General features: G+C 45.8%; 1 protein-coding gene across 1 annotated transcript in view; it reads left to right on the top strand.

Annotated features, from left to right (window-relative positions):
* ABCA13 (ATP binding cassette subfamily A member 13) overlaps positions 1-18943 on the top strand; it is a 388784-nt gene that overhangs the window by 216231 nt on the left and 153610 nt on the right. Inside the window, exons 43-44 of the mRNA XM_068973151.1 lie at positions 4454-4730; positions 15027-15116. Coding sequence (XP_068829252.1) covers positions 4454-4730; positions 15027-15116 — 367 coding nt within the window. The remainder of the gene's footprint in view (positions 1-4453; positions 4731-15026; positions 15117-18943) is intronic.

Below are 18943 nucleotides of genomic sequence, written 5' to 3'. Positions count from 1 at the left end.
AGCATATTTTTGCTATTTTGTAGTATTTTTAATGACCTGCATATTCAGATATGCTGTTAGCCCGGTTTTCTTTTGGAGTACTCATTTTTAGAAAATTGATTTAAAGGCATTACATTTGTAATGCTTTATTTTAAATTATTTGAGAATATTTGGATGCACTTGGTGATATGGAGATCACACTCTGGGGTATATGCAGAGTCCTTGACCTTTTAAGTTATTTCTTAGTAGGCATTAATGTTTCAACAATCAAAGCGATCTGACCCCCCAAAAAAAGAAAAAAAAAACCTTTGTACATCCTACCTAAGCAATATGATGGTCAGGGTAAATGAGGGTGAATAATTATGGGTGTAATGGGAGTCCTTGAATATAATTGGACTCATAAGTCAAATGAGACAATTCATAGCAGTTTGGCCCAGTATTTCAGCTTTGTCTGTTAAATTATTCATATGAATACTTTTATGAGTTTAGCCATGATAATTTGATTGGTGTTGATTCATGACATCAGCTCTCTTAGCCTCGTATCTTAGCCCTTTATTTTTTCCATTTATGTACAATTAATGATTATGGGAAGCTGGGGGAAATTCATTTTTCTTAATATAAGAAACACCTTTCCCCGCAGACTTATTGGGTCTGTCTGATGAGCATTTACTATTATTGGTAGTTTAATAAGTGTGGTAATAATAATCCTCACTATCTTAAGGGAAAATACTACACGTCTGTATTTTACAACTGAGGGAAATGGCATTCAGAGAGGTTAGGTAGGTTTCCAGAAGTTACACAGCTTGTTGGCTGAGATTGGATGCAAATCCTAATTTACATGGATTAAAAGATGAGGCTGTACCCACCCCGCAGTGATGGCCAGAGGGCACAGGGCCATTCTCTGACTTGGGTCCTGCTCCTCCATCACCAGGGAAATCCAACACCCAGGTAGTCACATCCTCTTTCCATTTGTAGCATCTGCTGCATAGACAGACTGTTTGTGACGTGAACAGGTGTTTGCAGTCACGGCCTGCGGTGCATGTGTGTGAGAAGGTACGTGTATGTGAGAAGATGCACAGAATGGAAGCAGCTGTGGTGGCCAAACATACACTCAAAGGATGCTGCTTAGAGGCTGGCCCAAGGAGTGTGACTTCCAGTGGACAGTGTCCAGAGGCGTGGCAGAGACCAAGCCCCAGGGTCCACCAGTGACTTCCGGTTTGAATTGAAAGAATGAGGCATTCTGTTCTGGCAGAGAAAGAGCTCCTGAGCCCAAGGCTGTGAACATGAAGCAATTATCTCAGCAATCGTTTTGGAAATCTAGGGGTTTGGCAACTGGCAACATCTCAGTTATTTCAGCTTGAGCTAGATAATTCACATAATTATCCTAATAGATCTGCACACATAATGCCCAGCATCAGTATTATTCCACACCAGAATCTCCTAAAATGATTGGGAAGGGGGTATTTTATGTTCACATCTGTATTTATGTGAGAAAGGATCATATTTAGCTTAATAATACACCTTTTTCTAGCACTAGAATCTTTCCATCTGCTCATTTAATAACTGCTTCATGAGTTACATGTGAATCCTCATTGGTTGTGCATTATATCAGCCATTCACAAACCCAGCTGAATATCAGGAGCCTCTGGGAAATTTTTCTCTTTTTAAATTTGAGTCTTTTTATCTGTGAGTCTGAAGATCTGATTCTGTTGGAGGTGGACCTGGGAATCAGCATTCTTCAAAAAGTTCCCCTAGAGAATCTGATATATAGTTGAAAGTATTAACCGCCGTTTTCACCACACAGTGCCCACCCTTGTTAGAGAGTGCTCCTTGTTTTACAGTAAAATCTTACTTTATATCATAATGTGTATCCTGTCATGGGACCTTCAGTCCAGTAAAGATCTGTAATCCTTCAAGTGGCTGGTAAAGAGCTCCATGAGTCAGTGTCTATCTTTATTTATCTCCTTGGAGTATATTTGTTTTACATTACTGTGTCAATTTGTGCTGTACAGCAAAATGAATCAGCCATATGTATACATATAGCCCCTGTTTTTGGATTTCCTTCCCATTGAGGTCACCGCAGAGCAGTGAGTGGAGTTCCCTCTGCTGTACAGCAGGTCCTCATTAGTTACCTATTGTATACATAGTGGTGTATATATATCAATCCCAGTCTCCCAAGTCATCCCACTCCCTGGGCCCCACTTGGTCTCCATATATTTGTTCTTTACGTCTGTCTCTATTTCTCTTCTTTTTAGAACAATACTCAGGTTTTGAATTAATTAATTTTTGCCCGCGCTGGGCACGGGCTTCCCCCGGTGGCAGCGCGTGGACTTCTCACTGCAGCAGCGTCTCTTGTTGCAGAGCGCAGGCTCTAGGCACACGGGCCTCAGTGGCTGCAGTGTGTGGGCTCTCCAGCCCCGCTTCAGGAGTTGTGGTGCACAGACCTAGCTGCCCTGTTGCACGTGGAGTCTTCCCTGAGTAGGAGTCGAACCTGTGTCCCCTGCATTGGCGGGTGGATTCTTAACCACTGGGCCACTGGGGACGTCCACGTGCCTCTATTTCTGCTTTGTGTATTAATCTTTAAGCTCCACCTCTGCCACTGGCCACATATACTCTGCATCTCACACAGAATATACCATGAGGGTTAGTGTGTCATGTTCATCTTTAAACATCCACATTTTCTTTCAGACATCTCTGGAGTCCTAAAGATTCTGCGTCTGCACGTTCCTCTTAAACCTCCCAAGACTGTGTCTTTGGCACCAACCCTTTCAACCCTGCCTGGACTCCGCGTGCATTGTTTTGTTGTGTTTACGTTGTGTTGGATTGCTCATACTTGTATCTCAGTCCCTACTTTATGCCTTTTTTTGAGGCCAGAAATCAGAGCCTGCCACGCCCTGGTGCTCACTGAGGACCTGCAGATGCAGGATTTTCCCGAAGTGTGTTCTACACGTCCACTTACGTGCCTTTGCACTTCTGTTCTCAGTGCCATTATCAATCATTTATCTTTCAAATGGTAGTTTCTGTAGAAATATTTTCTCTGGGACTTTAAGCTTATTCATTGCTCTTTTATTAACTATATAGCAATTTGATGTTTGTATTAATAAGCGGTATGATCAGTTTCAGAGAAGGCAGTGGCACCCCACTCAAGTACTCTTATCTGGAAAATCCCATGGATGGAGGAGCCTGGTAGGCTGCAGTCCATGGGGTTGCTAAGAGTCGGACATGACTGAGCAACTTCACTTTCACTTTTCACTTTCATGCATTGGAGAAGGAAATGGCAACCCACTCCAGTGTTCTTGCCTGGAGAATCCCAGGGAGAGAAGAGCCTGATGGGCTGCCGTCTATGGGGTCGCACAGAGTCGGACACGACTAAAGCGACTTAGCAGCATGATCAATTTACCATATCTGTTCTTTTATTTTGTTTTTTTTGGCCATTCTGCATGGCTTGTGGACCTCAGCTCCCCGACCAGGCATTGAACTAAGGCTGCCAGTGGTGCAAGCCCAGAATCCTAACCACTAGGCCACCAGGGAGCTCCCATATCTGTTCTTTCAGAAATCCACATTTCTAGTACCGGGCCTTAGGAGGACTCACTGGGGGCCCATGGGCCTGGCCGGTGGTTTGAGCCATGTCGCCCTCTAGACGTAGCTGGAGACAGTGGTCCTTGGGCGCCTCAGTTTGCTCTGCCTGGTGTCCTCATTGCAGGACTCAGCCGCTGGCATCACTTGTGGGAATGGAGGCAGGTTCACTGTGGGGTGTGGACCCAGATGCCCAGCCTAGGAGGGAGCCTGGTGGAAGGACTGAGCCAGGGCGCCAGCTCACACTGTACTTCCTGGGTCTGCGTTTTGCCCCTCTGTTCATGGAGGGCCATTTTCAGATCTGCCATGTCAGGAAGGGAGGCCTGGACTGCTGATACTGACAGGCTATGTGGGGGCGAATTAGAGGCTGGGACCCCCTGCTGCCCCAGAGGTTGCCCCAGGCTCCTCCTCACCTGGGATGTCTGGGATGGGCAGGGGATGCAGGTGTGGGCTTCATGGGGACCTTGGGGGAGGCAGGTGTGTGCTGCCTGGATCCAAAATGAGATGTAACAGTGGCAGAGGTGGGGACTCGTGAGGACAGAGGCAAGGAGCCTGGAGATGAGGTCTCATTTGGGCAGCACCATCTCTGCCACCCCCAACCCTCTGTTGGTGGCTTAGAATTGAAGGTCATGTCACAGGCTTTGTTTTAATCTGTAGGAATAAACAGGAAGCCTTTCTCCCTGTCCTTTCCCATCTGCCCACCCCCTTTCAGCTGCAGGAGCCAAGGGAGGCTATCTACGATGTCTGTCCTTGTGTTTGATGTTGTGAGATGCCCTGTGTGTGAAACTTCCCAGGGTGTCCTGACTTAGGGTACACTCGAGACTGTTGGTGCAGGGACCTGCAGGATGAGAGCAGGGTGGGGGCTGTCAGGGACGCCGCAGGAATCCCGGGGACTCAGACCTGCCACATCTTCCTCTCCTTGCAGACCGCACACCTGCTGGCACCCCCCTGATGCGGGGTGTCCCCCTTCTCCTGGCACAGACAGCTGCCCTCCTGCGGAAGCGGCTTCTCCACGCTGGCCGGGCCTGGAAGGGCACCATCTCTGACCTGCTGCTGCCCGTGCTCTTCGTGGCCTTGGCAATGGCCTTGTTCATGGTCCAACCTTTGGCCATCAACTACCCTCCCCTCAAACTGACACTGGGTCATTACGACAAGGCAGAAACCTACTTCTTCAGGTAAGAACCTTCCCTTGTTTTTCCCCCTTGTGCTTCCAAATTACCTCCGGACAGGTTATGAGTAGCGGTAGCTCTGATTCTTGAAGAATTTCAAATATACACAAATTGTCATCATTTTGGAGGTCTGTGTACTTGAGGGTGAGTGCTGAATAGTTTTGCTTTTTTGGAGTCTGTCCTGTGATAGATGCTAAGGGCACACGAGGCAGACCTGGTCCAACCTTTGTGTCCCTGGGGGTCCTGCCCACCCCCTACAACCCCCAGGTAGCCGAGTCCCCTCGGCGGAAAGGGCCATGACTTCTGATGTGCAGAGAGTTGGGAACACAGCCACCCACAGGCCCACAGGACTGGGAGGGCTGTTTCTGGTCCAGGATGGTTATGACTTTAGAAGAGTACATGTGTGTGTGCGTGCTAAGTCACTCAGTCGTGTCTTGACTCTTTGCGGTCCCATGGACTGTAGCCCATCAGGTTCCTCTGTCCATGGAATTCTCCAGGCAAGAATACTGGAGTGGGTTGCCATTTGCTTCTCCAGAGGATCTTCCTGACCCAGGGATCAAACCCTCATCTCTCACATCTCCTGCATTGGCAGGAGGGTTCTTTACTACTAGCGCCACCCGGCAGGCCCTTAGTAGAGTATATGGATTGCATATTTCACACTTCAAGGCTGCTTCCAGACACCGGCCCTCAACTGTGCACGCCCCTCTACAGAGAAATGTCTGGATTTTTCTCTCTAAACAGGATGGGTCCAGGCACAGCTCCAAGTCAGATTAGGCCCTATTTCTGCCAGCATGTTCAGGCCAGTTTGAGTGTTGCCACCAGATATGTTTACATAGGAATTTCTCAGAGCTTCGAGGGGTGCTGTTTCACTCACAGCACAGTGGAGCTGGGGACCCGAGAGGTGTCCCTGGGCCCTGAGACCCTTGTCCTGGGCGGGCTGGCTCTGCCAGATTGCGTTCAGAGCATCGTTGCTGGGCATCTGCCATGGTGTCTTTACACTGAGCGCCGAGACTGGCCCGTCCTCCTTCTGGGAGGCAAAGCCCGTCCCGTTGGAGTGGAGACCAGGGCTCGGGGTGCCCGGCCCCCGCTGAGCCTACATCTTCATTGGGCTGTGCATGGTGCGGGCAGCCAGGAGGTCGGGTTACTTTGATTTTGTCAGATGATCTCTTGATGAAAATACTGAGCTCCATGAGCTCAGCTCTGCATGCCTGCTGACCTTTGCGTCAGTTCTGGAATGAGATTTAAACAGATACAGGCCCCAAAGGCAAAGCTGAGAATAAACTATTCAGTTTGTTTCTATCTCCCATGGTTACTGGTATTTACCTCCCCCATGGAGTCTGGGTGTGACCAGCAGAAAGCCCTCTCCGCTGCCTGCCTGTGTGAAGAACTCTGTGTCTGTTCTGACTGGTCCTTTGCGAATGGGGTCCTCCTCTCTGACCGTGTACTTTATTTGCCTTCTCTCATCTCTCGTTTACGCTATGCTTTAAATGTGTAAGACGAATGTCCAATAATGCCTTCTCTGGCCAAATGTTCAGATTTCTGTCATGCTCCTCCGGGGTATAGGAGGAGCTTATACCCTACTGAGCCTTCCGCAGTGATCAGTGGAAAGAAATAGAGGAAAACAATCGAATGGGAAAAACTAGAGAGCTCTTCAAGAAAATTAGAGATACTGAGGGAACATTTCATGCAAATATGGGCACAATAAAGGACAGAAATGGTATGGACCTAACAGACGCAGAAGATATTAAGAAGAAATGGCAGGAATACACAGAAGAACTGTACAAAAAAGAGCTTCACGTCCCAGATAACCACTATGGTGTGATCGCTCACCCAGAGCTAGACATTGTGGAATGTGAAGTCAAGTGGGCCTTAGGAAGCATCACTATGAACAAAGCTAGTGGAGGTGATGGAATTTCAGTTGAGCTATTTCAAATCCTGAAAGATAATGCTGTGAAAGTGCTGTACTCAATATGCCAGCAAATTTGGCAAACTCAGCAGTGGCCACGGGACTGGAAAAGGTCAGTTTTCATTCTAATCCCAAAGAAAGGCACTGCCAAAGAATGTTCAAACTATTGCACAATTGCACTCATCTCACATGCTAGTAAAGTAATGCTCAAAACTCTCCAAGCCAGGCTTCAACAGTACATGAATCATGAACTTCCAGATGTTCAAGCTGTGTTTATTATTATTTATTTTTATTTTTTATTTTACTTTACAATACTGTATTGGTTTTGCCATTCATTGACATTAATCCTCCACGGGTGTACATGAGTTCCCAATCCTGAACCCCCCTCCCACCACCCTCCCCATAACATCTCTCTGGGTCATCCCAGTGCACCAGCCCCAAGCATCCTGTATCCTGTACTGAACCTAGACTGGCGATTCGTTTCTTACATGATAGTATACATGTTTCAATGCCGTTCTCCCAAATCATCCCACCCTCTCCCTCTCAAGCTGTGTTTAGAAAAGGTGGAGGAACCAGAGATCAAATTGCCAACATCCGTTTGATCATAGAAAAAGCAACAGAGTTCCAGAAAAACATCTATTTCTGCTTTGTTGACTACGTCAAAGCCTTTTCTGTGTGGGTCACAACAAACTGTGGAAAATTCTGAGAGAGATGGGAATACCAGACCACCTGACCTGCCTCTTGAGAAATTTGTATGCAGGTCAAGAAGCATCAGTTAGAACCGGACATGGAACAACAAACTGGTTCCAAATTGGGAAAAGAGTATGTCAAGGCTGTATATTGTCACCCTGCTTATTTAACTTATATGCAGAGCACATCATGTGAAATGCTGGGCTGGATGAAGCACAAGCTGGCATCAAGATTGCCGGGTGAAATATATAACCTCAGATACACAGATGATACCACCTTTATGGCAGAAAGTGAAGAACAACTAAAGAGCCTCTTAATGAAAGTGAAAGAGGAGAGTGAAAAGCTGGCTTAAAGCTCAACATTCAGAAAATGAAGATCATGGCATCCGGTCCCATCACTCCATGGCAGATAGATGGGGAAACAATGGAAACAGTGACAGACTATTTTTGGGGGCTCCAAAATCACTTGCAGATGGTGACTGGAGCTATGAAATTAAAAGACGCTTACTCCTTGGAATAAAAGCTATGACCAACCTAGACAGCATATTAAAAAGCAGAAACCACTTTGCCAACAAAGGTCCATCTAGTCAAAGCTATGGTTTTTCTAGTAGTCATGTATGGATGTGAGAGTTAGACTATAAAGAAAGCTGAGTGCTGAAGAATTGATGCTTTTGAACTGTGGTGTTGGAGAAGACTCTTGAGAGTCCCTTGGACTGCAAGGAGAACAAACCAGTCCATCCTAAAGGAAATCAGTCCTAAATATTCACTGGATGGACTGATGCTGAAGCTCCAATACTTTGGCCACCCGATGCAAAGAACTTACTCCGTGGAAAAGACCCTGATGCTGGGAAAGATTGAGGGCAGGAGGAGAAGGGGACTACAGAGGATGAGATGGTTGGATGGCATCACCGACTCAATGAACCATGAGTTTGAGCAAGCTCTGGGAGTTGGTGATGGACAGGGAAACCCGGCATGCTTCAGTCCATGGGGTAGCAAAGAGTCGGACACAACTGAGTGACTGAACTGTTATATCCGTTATAAGCTATAACTTTTTAACCCTCCAAGTTATAAGCTCTATAACCCTGTAACTATGTTGAGCTTTTCAATTACAAATATGTTTTTTGAAGCAAGTACTATAAGATACAGGGTAGCCTAAATTTAAAAGTAAATCATATGTGTTCCTACTAGCCCTACCTACTGCAAACCTGTTGTTGTGTCATCTACCCCTTGTTACATAAAATATTTTTCAATCCAGGCATTTTTACTATTGGGCTTCCCAGGTGGTGCTAGTGGTAAAGAACTTGCCTCCATTGCAGGAGACACAGGAGACATTGGTTTGATCCCTGGGTCTGGAAGATCCCCTGGAGGAGAAAATGGCAACCCACTCTCCCATTCTTGATTGGAGAATCCCATGGACAGAGGAGCCTGGCAGTCTGCAGTCCTTAGTGTTGCAGAGAGTCGGACAAGATTGAAGTTCCTTAGCACACATGCATGCGTTTTTATTTTTATAATGATGAGCTCACACTGTAACACTATTCATCATTTGCTTTTCCACTGTGGATCTATTTTTGTACAGTGGTGCCAGTTCCTTGGACTTGCTATAGAATGTTGCCTGGAGGGGCCATAATTTATGTCAATAGTCTCTATTTGGGGACATGTATAGATTTATTTATTTAGGTAAGCTTTCCTACTATGGACAGTGGTGTAGGAATACTTTGGATTTGTGCAACTGTACATTTTTTCCTTTACCATACATTTCTGTCACAAGTTTTTCCAGGATAGCATCAATAATTTCAGGGAAGATATTACCAAATTATCCCTGGTGGCTCAATGGTTAAGAATCCACCTGCTGGTGCAGGAAACATGGGTTCAATCCCTGGACTGGGAAGATCCTCTGGAGCAGGATATGGCAACCCACTCCAGTATTCTTGCCTGGAGAATTCCATGGACAGAGGAGCCTGGTGGGCTGCAGTCCATGGGGTTGCAGAATGGGACACAGCTTAGCCACTCAGCCACCATCACCACCACCACCAGCCACCACCATCCTTACAAATGTGCACTAACTTGCAGTCCCATAACACTTCTGTTTCCTTTATTCGGCAAGTATTTATTATGCATCTGTGTGTGCATGCTCAGTCGCTTCAGTTGCATCCAACTCTCTGTGACCCCATGGACTGTAACCCAACTGCCTCCTCTCTCCACGGAATTCTGCAGGCAAGAACACTGGAGTGAGTATGCCTTCCTCCGGGGGAATCTTCCAACCCCAGGGATCTAACTTATGTCTCCTGCACTGCAGGCAGAAGCCCTATTATGCACCTACTGTATGGAAGATACCATTCTTGGTGGTCACACACATGTGAATCAGTTCAGTTCAGCTCAGTTCAGTCGCTCAGTCGTGTCTGACTCTTTGCGACCCCATGAATCGCAGCACGCCAGGCCTCCCTGTCCATCACCAACTCCCGGAGTTCACTCAGACTCGTGTCCATCGAGTCAGTGATGCCATGCAGCCATCTCATCCTCGGTTGTCCCCTTCTCCTCCTGCCCCCAGTCCCGTGAATAGAACAGGCTAAAGTCCCCACGTTCATGGGAGAGAGGAAGCTTATTTCTCCCAAGGGCTCTCTATCACTTTTGACTCCGTGACTTGCTACTGTTTCTGTTAGGCAGCTGTTAGGTTTTTCTTAAGACTGAACATTCTCCGTCGCTTTGTGGTTGTTCTGCATTTTACTTTGCATGTTGAATAGATCAAGCATCACATACAATTAATCTCCACTCTCAGTGTTTTCCCCTCTCCTCTGCCCCATCTTAACCTTTTCTTCTCAAGCAGGTGGGCATTTCTCTTCATGGGGCTCATGGCACTGAAATGCTTCCAGTTGGTTGCCAGTACCAATTCAGGTTCTCTGCTGTGTTATTAATTCGGTAATTATGTATTTTTGTTGTTTGTTTGTGAACATTTCTTCCAGCTCTCACAGGATTAATCTTTCATAAAAGTAATGCACTCCAAAATTATTTTGAGTCTGAGAGTTAGAGATCTTTTAATATTTTCTTCCATTTCTAAGAGTAAGTCTTTCAAGTGAGAACAAAGATATTTCTCATGTTGCATGAATTATGAAACAGAGGAGCCTACATATTAGATGCTCATTTTCTCATATTTACAGACGGGGACCCATCAGAGATTACATATTTCTCTTCTACTTGTCTTTAATTTCAGACTAAACAGAAAAGAACAACTTTGCAGGTTGTCGCTTTTTGTTTCAGTAGAGTAGGAGTGTACCTAAATATGGGGGGAAAGCTAAGATCCTGCTGGAGATCATTAATTTTGTTGGAAATGTTCCTTCCTTGTCTGAGTTCTTGTCTTTTACGTTTGCTGTGGGCGAGGAGAGAGCCTCTGCCCACTTCAGTGGGCACAGCTGCGCTGCTGAGGGCTCTCCATCACCCTGGCTGCCTGCTCTGGATCCCGGATGCCCTAGTGGGGTGACCCCATGTCCTGGTTTACTAGAGGTGAGGTCTGGCATTGTGGTGCATAAGTTAATCATACCCTTTCATGCTCAGAAGTTTCCTCAAAACCCTATTTCTTGGTTTCAGAAAGAAAGCCCTGTGTAGGCGTGTGAGTCTCAGTCACTGTTGCTTTATTTATTTAGTTTGGTTCAGGGTGTTTGTTCATTCAGTGACTTTGTTTTTGTTGTGGTGAAATATGTATGATAGGAAACGTAACCACGTAAACTGGTTCTAGCTGTATCAACCTTATATTCATTGAGTGTCTTTGCTGTTTGGGTTTCTCTGGCTGCTGGGGCCCTGGGGCCATGTTTGTTCTGAGATGCTCGGGCAGTACAGAGGGTCCCAAGCCGTGGCGGTTTCCTCCTCTGCTCCCTCCACGCTCCCTGGCTTAGGAGGAGGAAGGCGTCTGCCCTCTCATTCAGCTTTTCCTCTTTGGGGCCAAGAGACCAGGGAGGTTGTAGTCAGCAGGTCTCTGAGGGCCATCCTCTGGAGGACTGGCCCATTCTCTTCTTGCCCTGGGTGCTCTGCAACTGTTCTTCAAATGCCATCCCTGTGTCACCTGGCCCTGAGATAGCTCTGCTTGAGTAAGTGCCCACGGAGCCCAGGATCCCCTGGAGCTGATGCCTGTCAGATTCCAGGGCTGGGTTGGGGCAGCAGGGCACTGGACAGCAAGCAGAGTGGGGAGAGTTGTGTGCAGGTCACTTCCACCCAGAAGCCCCACGTTTCTTGATTTGGTTTGATTGCCAAGAGCTACACCTGGGGACTCCTGTTAACAACACGAAGACCTTTGGGATGATGTGTAGTAATCCACATTAGCTCAAACAAGCCCCTGGGCCGTGCTGCTGCACGTGAAGTTTTGAGACGTGCTGACATGGAGAGGAAGCAGTGCCCATGTAGGAGTCCCAATCTAGCACTGTTTCCAATTCCTGCAGTCTGGTAAGGACAGGCTCCCCATGCCTCTAGCAGTGCTCTAAATACAGGTATGAGTTTGAAGATAACAAAAAAAAAAGGAGTTAAAGAACAGGCCACGGGCTTGATCCCTGGGTAGGGAAGATCCCTAAAGAAGGGCATGGCAACCCACTCCAGTATTCTTGCTTGGAGAATCCCAGGGTCAGAGGAATCTGGTGGGATACAGCCCATAGGATCGCAAAGAGTTGAACATGACTGAAATGACTTAGCACGCATGCATGCACGAAGAACAAGCATTTGAATTTTATGGCAAAATCGATAATGTAAAGCTAGTTTTTTTTTTTAAGTGACCTTTAGACCTAAGCAAAAAAGTGGTAAAAGTAAGACATAACTTTAAATCTTGCTTTTAATAATTATCCCTAGTAAACAACTTTGTGGATCAATATTTTTTTCAGGAAAAAAATTTCAAACTTTCATATTTGTTCTTGGATTAATGGGTTGAAAGGGAGCAATTCAGAGTATTTCCACAGATGCCACAAATAATGTTTTCATTTTACGAGCCGCATTTCCTTGGAAAATATGTCCCTTTCCTTCTAAAAGTGTTTTCTCATTTGTCAGAAACTTGAAGACTATTTATACAGAGGTCACACTGCCTACTTATGAGATGTAGCTTTGCCATAAATTTCAGCATCTTTCATCACTGCAGAGTTCTGGCCACGGCTGTAGGGAATCAGATTAGGCCAGTTGTAAACCACCTGGATATTTTAAACTCATGGTTATATTTCATGTAGTGAGGAAGGTGGCGTTTTCCTGTAAATAATTTTTCGTTTTGATTTTGGATGCTGTAGCAGTATTTGCATTCCAGCTTAGGTCTGAAAGTAAAGTTGTCCTCAGCAGAAATATATGACTTATTTGGTGTAATGAGTTGTTATTTCTTTTCCATTAAAACTGGTCCTTTCTCAAAGGTAAGAGGTCCAGGAAGATCCAGTTGAGAGAAGTAAGATAACTGGGTGGAGATGAAGGATTAGGTCTATGGTTTCAGCATATCAGCAAGATCACAATTTGTTCACAGATGGCTCAGATATAAAGAATCTGCCTGCAAGGCCGGAGACCCGGGTTCAATCCCTGGGTGGGGAAGATCCTCTGGAGGAGGAAATGGCAACCCACTCCAGTATTCTTGCCTGGAGAATTCCATGGACAGAGGAGCCTGGTGGGCTACAGTCCATGGGGTGGCAAGGAGTCAGACATGACTGAATGACAGCACGCATGTGCATGGTTGTGATTAATTGTGGGAAGCCCCACTCCTAATCAGCCTAATTTACACAGGTGTAAAATACTGTTGGGCTTCCCTGGTGGCTCAGAGGTTAAGCGTTTGCCTGGAATGCAGGAGACCTGGGTTCGATCCCTGGGTCAGGAAGATCCCCTGGAGAAGGAAATGGCAACCCACTCCAGTACTCTTGCCTGGAGAGTCCCATGGAGGGAGGAGCCTGGTAGGCTACAGTCCATGGGGTCGCAGAGAGTCAGACACGACTGAGCCACTTCACTTTACTTCAAAATACTGTTAGTCAAGGCTATGGTTTTTCCTGTGGTCATGTATGGATATGAGAGTTGGACTGTGAAGAAAGCTGAGTGCCAAAGAATTGATGCTTTTGAACTGTGGTGTTGGAGAAGACTCTTGAGAGTCCCCTGGACTGCAAGGAGATCCATCTAGTCCATCCTAAAGGAGATCAGTCCTGGGTGTTCTTTGGAAGGACTGATGCTGAAGCTGAAACTCCAGTACTTTGGCCACCTCATGCGAAGAGTTGACTCATTGGAAAAGAGTGTGATGCTGGGAGGGATTGGGGGCAGGAGGAGAAGGGGATGACAGAGGATGAGATGCCTGGATGGCATCACCGACTCGATAGACGTGAGTTTGAGTGAACTCTGGGAGATGGTGATGGAAAGGGAGGCCTGGCGTGCTACAATTCATGGGGTCACAAAGAATCGGACATGACTGAGCGACTGAACTGAACTGAACTGAACTGAACTGAAAATACTGTTTCCTCTGCATTTTCTCAAGTCAAGATGTTTTGTAAAACTGATGTATAAAATTTACTGTAAAGTGTTTTTCCACATCTTCCCCAGACTAGAAGAATAGGGTGTCTTATCTTTGATGGTGTCTTCAATAAGGAGATTCCATCTTGGAGGACTTGGTTCCCATGGATGCTGCTTGAACTGTTAATTAACTTCTGAGATTCATGCCAGTAAAATAGAGACTATAATTCACTGTGTACTTAAAGCATACCTAGGGCTTCTTATCAAGAAAATATTCAGTATAGTTTACATATTCATGTCTGACTCTTTGTGACCCTATGGACTGCAGCCTGCCAAGCTCCTGTCCATGGGATTCTCCAGGTAAGAATATTGGAATGGGCTGCCATTTCCTCTTCCAGCAGATCTTTCCCACCCAAGGATCAAACCCACATCTCCTGTGACTCCTGCATTGACAGACAGATTCTTTACCACTATTGCCACCTGGAAAGCCTGTATAGAAACACTCAGTCGTGTCTGACTCTTTGAGACCCCCACGGACTATACAGTCCATGGCATTCTCTAGGCCAGAACACTGGAGTGGGTGGCCTTTCCCTTCTCCAGGGGATCTTCCCAACCCAAGGATCGAACTTAGGTCTCCTGCATTGCAGGCTGATTCTTTACAGCTGAGCCACAAGGGAAGCCCAAGAATACTGGAGTGGGTAGCCTATCCCTTCTCCAGGGGATCTTCCCAATCCAGAAATTTAACCTGAATCTCTTGCATTGCAGGTAGATTCTTTACCAACTGAGCTATCAGGGAAGCCTATAGAGAAACACACAGAAGACCAAATATAAGAAGTTTCGTTGCTGGGCTGTGTAGTAGAGCAAATATTCATAGCAAACCAGAGCTCCGGCATTAAGAGAATAGTTGTATAGACTTTAATATGTTAATATGATGTAATGTTATGCAGCCTTTAAAGTTAATTTTTAAAAAACATGCAGAAATGCTAGAGTTAGTAATATTTTAATTTTAAGTGAAAAGATGAGAAAAATGATGCAGTCGAATGCAAATATGTAAAAATGGGTTTATCTGTGGTGGCAAAATTGTGCTTTTACGATGCCTCTTCATCCTGGTTGACTTCACCATAAACAAGGTGAATGATGAGCTCTAACTGCACTGCTGGGAACATGTGCCTGGCCTGGTGGACCTGGGGCTCGCTCTGAGGCAGAATGTCCTGAGAACTCCTGGCCGAGTACTGACCTCCCCCCTGTTCTTTGTCTCACGATAAGCAGCAGTGAGAACGATGGCCTGGAGCTCGCCCAGGTGCTCTTGCGGAAGTTTGGGGATCAAGATCCGCCCTGTGCTGACTTATACCCAGACCTGTAAGTACCTGACATCCTTTGTAGAAGTGCAGGCTCGAGCTGGTGACCCATAGGCTGGCAGGATCTCCTGGCACCTGTTCTCACTACAGGGAGAACAGTAGCCGGGTGAGAGGGCAAGGTCAGAGCATGCCTGATGCTGTCTGTTGATAAAAGAACCTAAGAGAAGCTCCAGCATTCTCCCTTCCCTTCCTTGGTGAATACAGGCTTCATATCATTGCAAAAATCAATTAGTAAAATCAATAATGAATAGCATTCAGTTAACTTACTAAAACCTCCAAAGAATAAAACTGTAAAAAGAATAAAGTAACAATTAAATCTGAAATAGTTATTATTAATATTTATTATTTACTTTTTAGGGTAAACTTGTACCTATGAAAAGATTAATTTTTTTTTAACTAAAGAGAGTTAAAAAGTCAATAACATCAGTGTGGGGGTGAATTACTTTGAAAACTTTTTTTCTAAGATTTGAAAATGATATTAATAATATAGAGATGAGACCTTGATAAAGCACGCCTTTCTTCATAAACAGTCTTCTCTCTCACTTTGTTTGACTGTTATTTATTGAGGATCGTGCTGTTGTAGGAACCAGGATTGATGGAGGACTTAGGAATTTACAAATGGGGAAGTGATAAAAAACCTTAATGATGTATTAAGTACTAAAGTGTATGTTTTTCAGTAATAAATACTAAAATCCAGACAATAATGCCGTGTCAGTGCATGTTTTCCTAATTTGTGATGACTCGGCTTGTGCATTATTGATGTTGGTAATGAACATGAGACTGAAGAACTATTACTGGTCTCAGTGAGGAAGAATTAATAGAAAGTTAATCATGTTGTTTCACTTTAGTCTTCTCTTGAAAGGGAAGTAATTAATTTAACTAAATAAAAGCTTCCATGGTGATGCTTTTGTTTCCCTTCCGTCTAAAGAAACATGCAGGATGTAAAAACTGTCTACCTTTGAGAAACTGAAATATAATCTGGGGCCCTGCAGGGTTTAGTCTGGGCCCAACCTGACAACAAAGAAGAAAGAACAGTTGGCAGAAAAGAAAAAGACATTTATCTGGCCTTTCAAGAGAGGGGGAAAAAGGTAGCGTCAGTGCTAAGACAGGAGACCACGTTCCAAATTCTGTTCAGACGTAGGTTTTACCCTCATGAACTGTTGCCCTCAGGAGCCCCCAGACCCTCCTGTCTAACCCCTACCCCCGAGCTCTGCCCCTGCCCCACAGCCTGCAGATCCTCACTGTTCCCTCCTCAGCCTTTCCTCTGACTTCCTGGGTCTGCTTCTGCTTCTTGTTCTTTCTCTGTGAAAGCCACCTGGTCCCTTAACGCCTTCCTGTTAACCATTTCTATGCTTTTCCTTGGTCAGCATGACCGAAAGCTGGAGGAGGGCGCCTTATACAAGGAGGCACTTTGCATACTTACATCAGTAATAATTTCTGTCCATGCCTCATGATTAAGTCTTATTTACTGAAGTCCCAGGTTGAAACAAAAGGTTTTATTTAAAACAAATAATCTTCCTTCTATAAATGTAAAACAGTATTGAATTCAGTGTCTACATTTTCCATTGTAGGCAGACTTTAGCTGTCATTTGATTATGAATTAGCAGACACATTTTAAGACAGTAGACGAGATTCTGTGTATTGACTGTTTTTCTGCTCAGACTCTGAGCTTCTGCTGAGGGAGAAGCTCTTACCTTTTCTCAGGCAGAAAAGTGAAGAAAGTGATAGTCATTCAGTCATGTCCATCTGTTGGTGACCCCATGGATTGCAGCTCACCAGGCTCCTCTGTCCGTGGAATATTGGAGAGCGTTGCCATTCCCTTCTCCAAGGGATCTTCCCAACTCGGACTGAACCCAGGGCTCCTGAATTGCAAGCAGATTCTTTACCATCTGAACCAAGGCAGAAGGCAGTAAAAGTCCCCAGAAAGAACTATTGTGGTATAAATGTGAAATGAACTATCTGTTTTCCTATTGTAGTAGATGATGCCTAATTTAAATTTTAGAAGCAGATGGGTAGATTTCATCACTGAGGTTAATGCCACAAGGCTCATGTCTGGTGACACTCCAGCCATGGTGTCCCTACTGTAGCTCAAGTAAAACACTTTCCCCACTGGTTCTAGATTGTATTCTGTATAGAACACTATCAGGCACTGAGCAAATCTTCTAGTTCTATTGCACGTTCAAATCCAGGTGGGAAGATGGGTCAGGTTGGTTTCCATGGTTGGACGGCAGCAGCAGAAACAGTCATCTTCAAGGTTCCATACTCCCAGGCTCACGAGGCCAGGTCCTCACTCCTGGCATCGCTGTGACAGCTTCCAGGCTGCAGAGGACCTGGGGCAATGGAAGCTGAGGTCAGGAATCTAAAGCACATCCAGAATGCACGTATCGAGCACCCAGGAAAGCTGGGGGAGACCCAGATTCTGGGTGAGGCCACGAGAGCCCACATCCCAGCTCTGCTGAGGACGCTCTTGAGTGATGTGGGTGTGACTCACCTCCCTCTGCTCTTTTAGCATCACTGTGCACCCACGTCTCTCAAGAGAGCAAGTGTCACCTCAGACCACAGGGTGTCACTGTGCTGAGACTTTTGTTCCTTCAGGCAAGTTTGTGTCAGAATCTTCCTTCCTGAGAGTAGGTCCTGAGAACCTCTCTCTGGCACTGAGAAGCAAAGTGCACATCTGAATGTTGAAAACTGCAGGCAGGAAGGCCAGCGTCAAGCAGACCCATTCAGTCCAGCCTCACCAGATGCGACAGACAGAGGGACCATGTCAGACACCCCCTTAGGATGACATCACTGCTCATGTGTCCCGTGAAGCCTGGCTGGTGCTCCACACAAAACCCTGGGGTCCTGACATTGGAGGGATGTGAATAGGTCTGATCCCACATCTCCTATCTCCTGTGCCCTCACCGAGCACAGCTTCCCAGGACTTCCTGGAGGCTGGGAGGCTCCCACATCTAGAACCTGGCTCAGAGGGTAAAGCGTCTGCCTGCAATGCAGGAGACCCGGGTTCGATCCCTGGGTCAGGAAGATCCCCTGGAGAAGGAAATGGCAACCCACTCCAGTACTCTTGCCTGGAAAATCCTATGGACAGAGAAGCCTAGTAGACTATAGTCCATGGGATCGCAGAGTCGGACACAACTGAGCGACTTCACTTTCACTTTACTCTCTCAACCGGAAGCTAAGAGAAAAACCAGTGGAGGATTTGGAAGAGACAAAGAGGACATTTTGAAGAAATACATTATGTTGTAAATACTTGCTAACAGTCATCAAAGACCAGCAGTGGAAGCAAGGAAGGCTGCAAGCTTCAGGAGTGTAAACGGAGTCATTTTTTCCCGAGTGATTATCAGATACAGCAAGCAGTCTGATTAAGCACATCACTGCCTTGGATGCTGTCTCCCTGATCACTTTCAAGGCTCAAGACAGGAGTCTCCATAGGCTGGTCGACTGAGAAAGTCACACCAGGGAAGCCTTGAAGTGATTTTTGATATTGCAGAAATTTACATGGAAATTGTATTTTGCTGACCTGGTTAACAGAAATGGCAGGTTTCCTTTCATTGGCCTGGATGTTTTTCACCTTGATGTTCTAACACTAGAGCCACACCGCCTGGAGCAAAGAGCACGTGAGACTAACTTCCAAAGAGTGATGTTGGGTGAGCCCCTGTCTTCTGAGAACCCCAGTCCTTCTTCCTAGAAGTGAGGTTGCAGATGTTTGTGGTGAAAACATCTAGCCAGGTGCCTGTAGTTCAGTAAAGGTTAATTTCCTCCTTTCTCTCCCAATTTGTGAGTAAATAACAATTATTAGTACTAATGCAGATTTCAATTTGTAAACAT

This window comes from Capricornis sumatraensis, chromosome 5 (genome assembly GCF_032405125.1).
Source record: "Capricornis sumatraensis isolate serow.1 chromosome 5, serow.2, whole genome shotgun sequence".
Taxonomy (NCBI): Eukaryota; Metazoa; Chordata; class Mammalia; order Artiodactyla; family Bovidae; genus Capricornis; species Capricornis sumatraensis.
The sequence above is the reverse complement of the archived record's forward strand: the minus strand, read 5'-3'. Positions and strand labels throughout refer to the sequence as shown.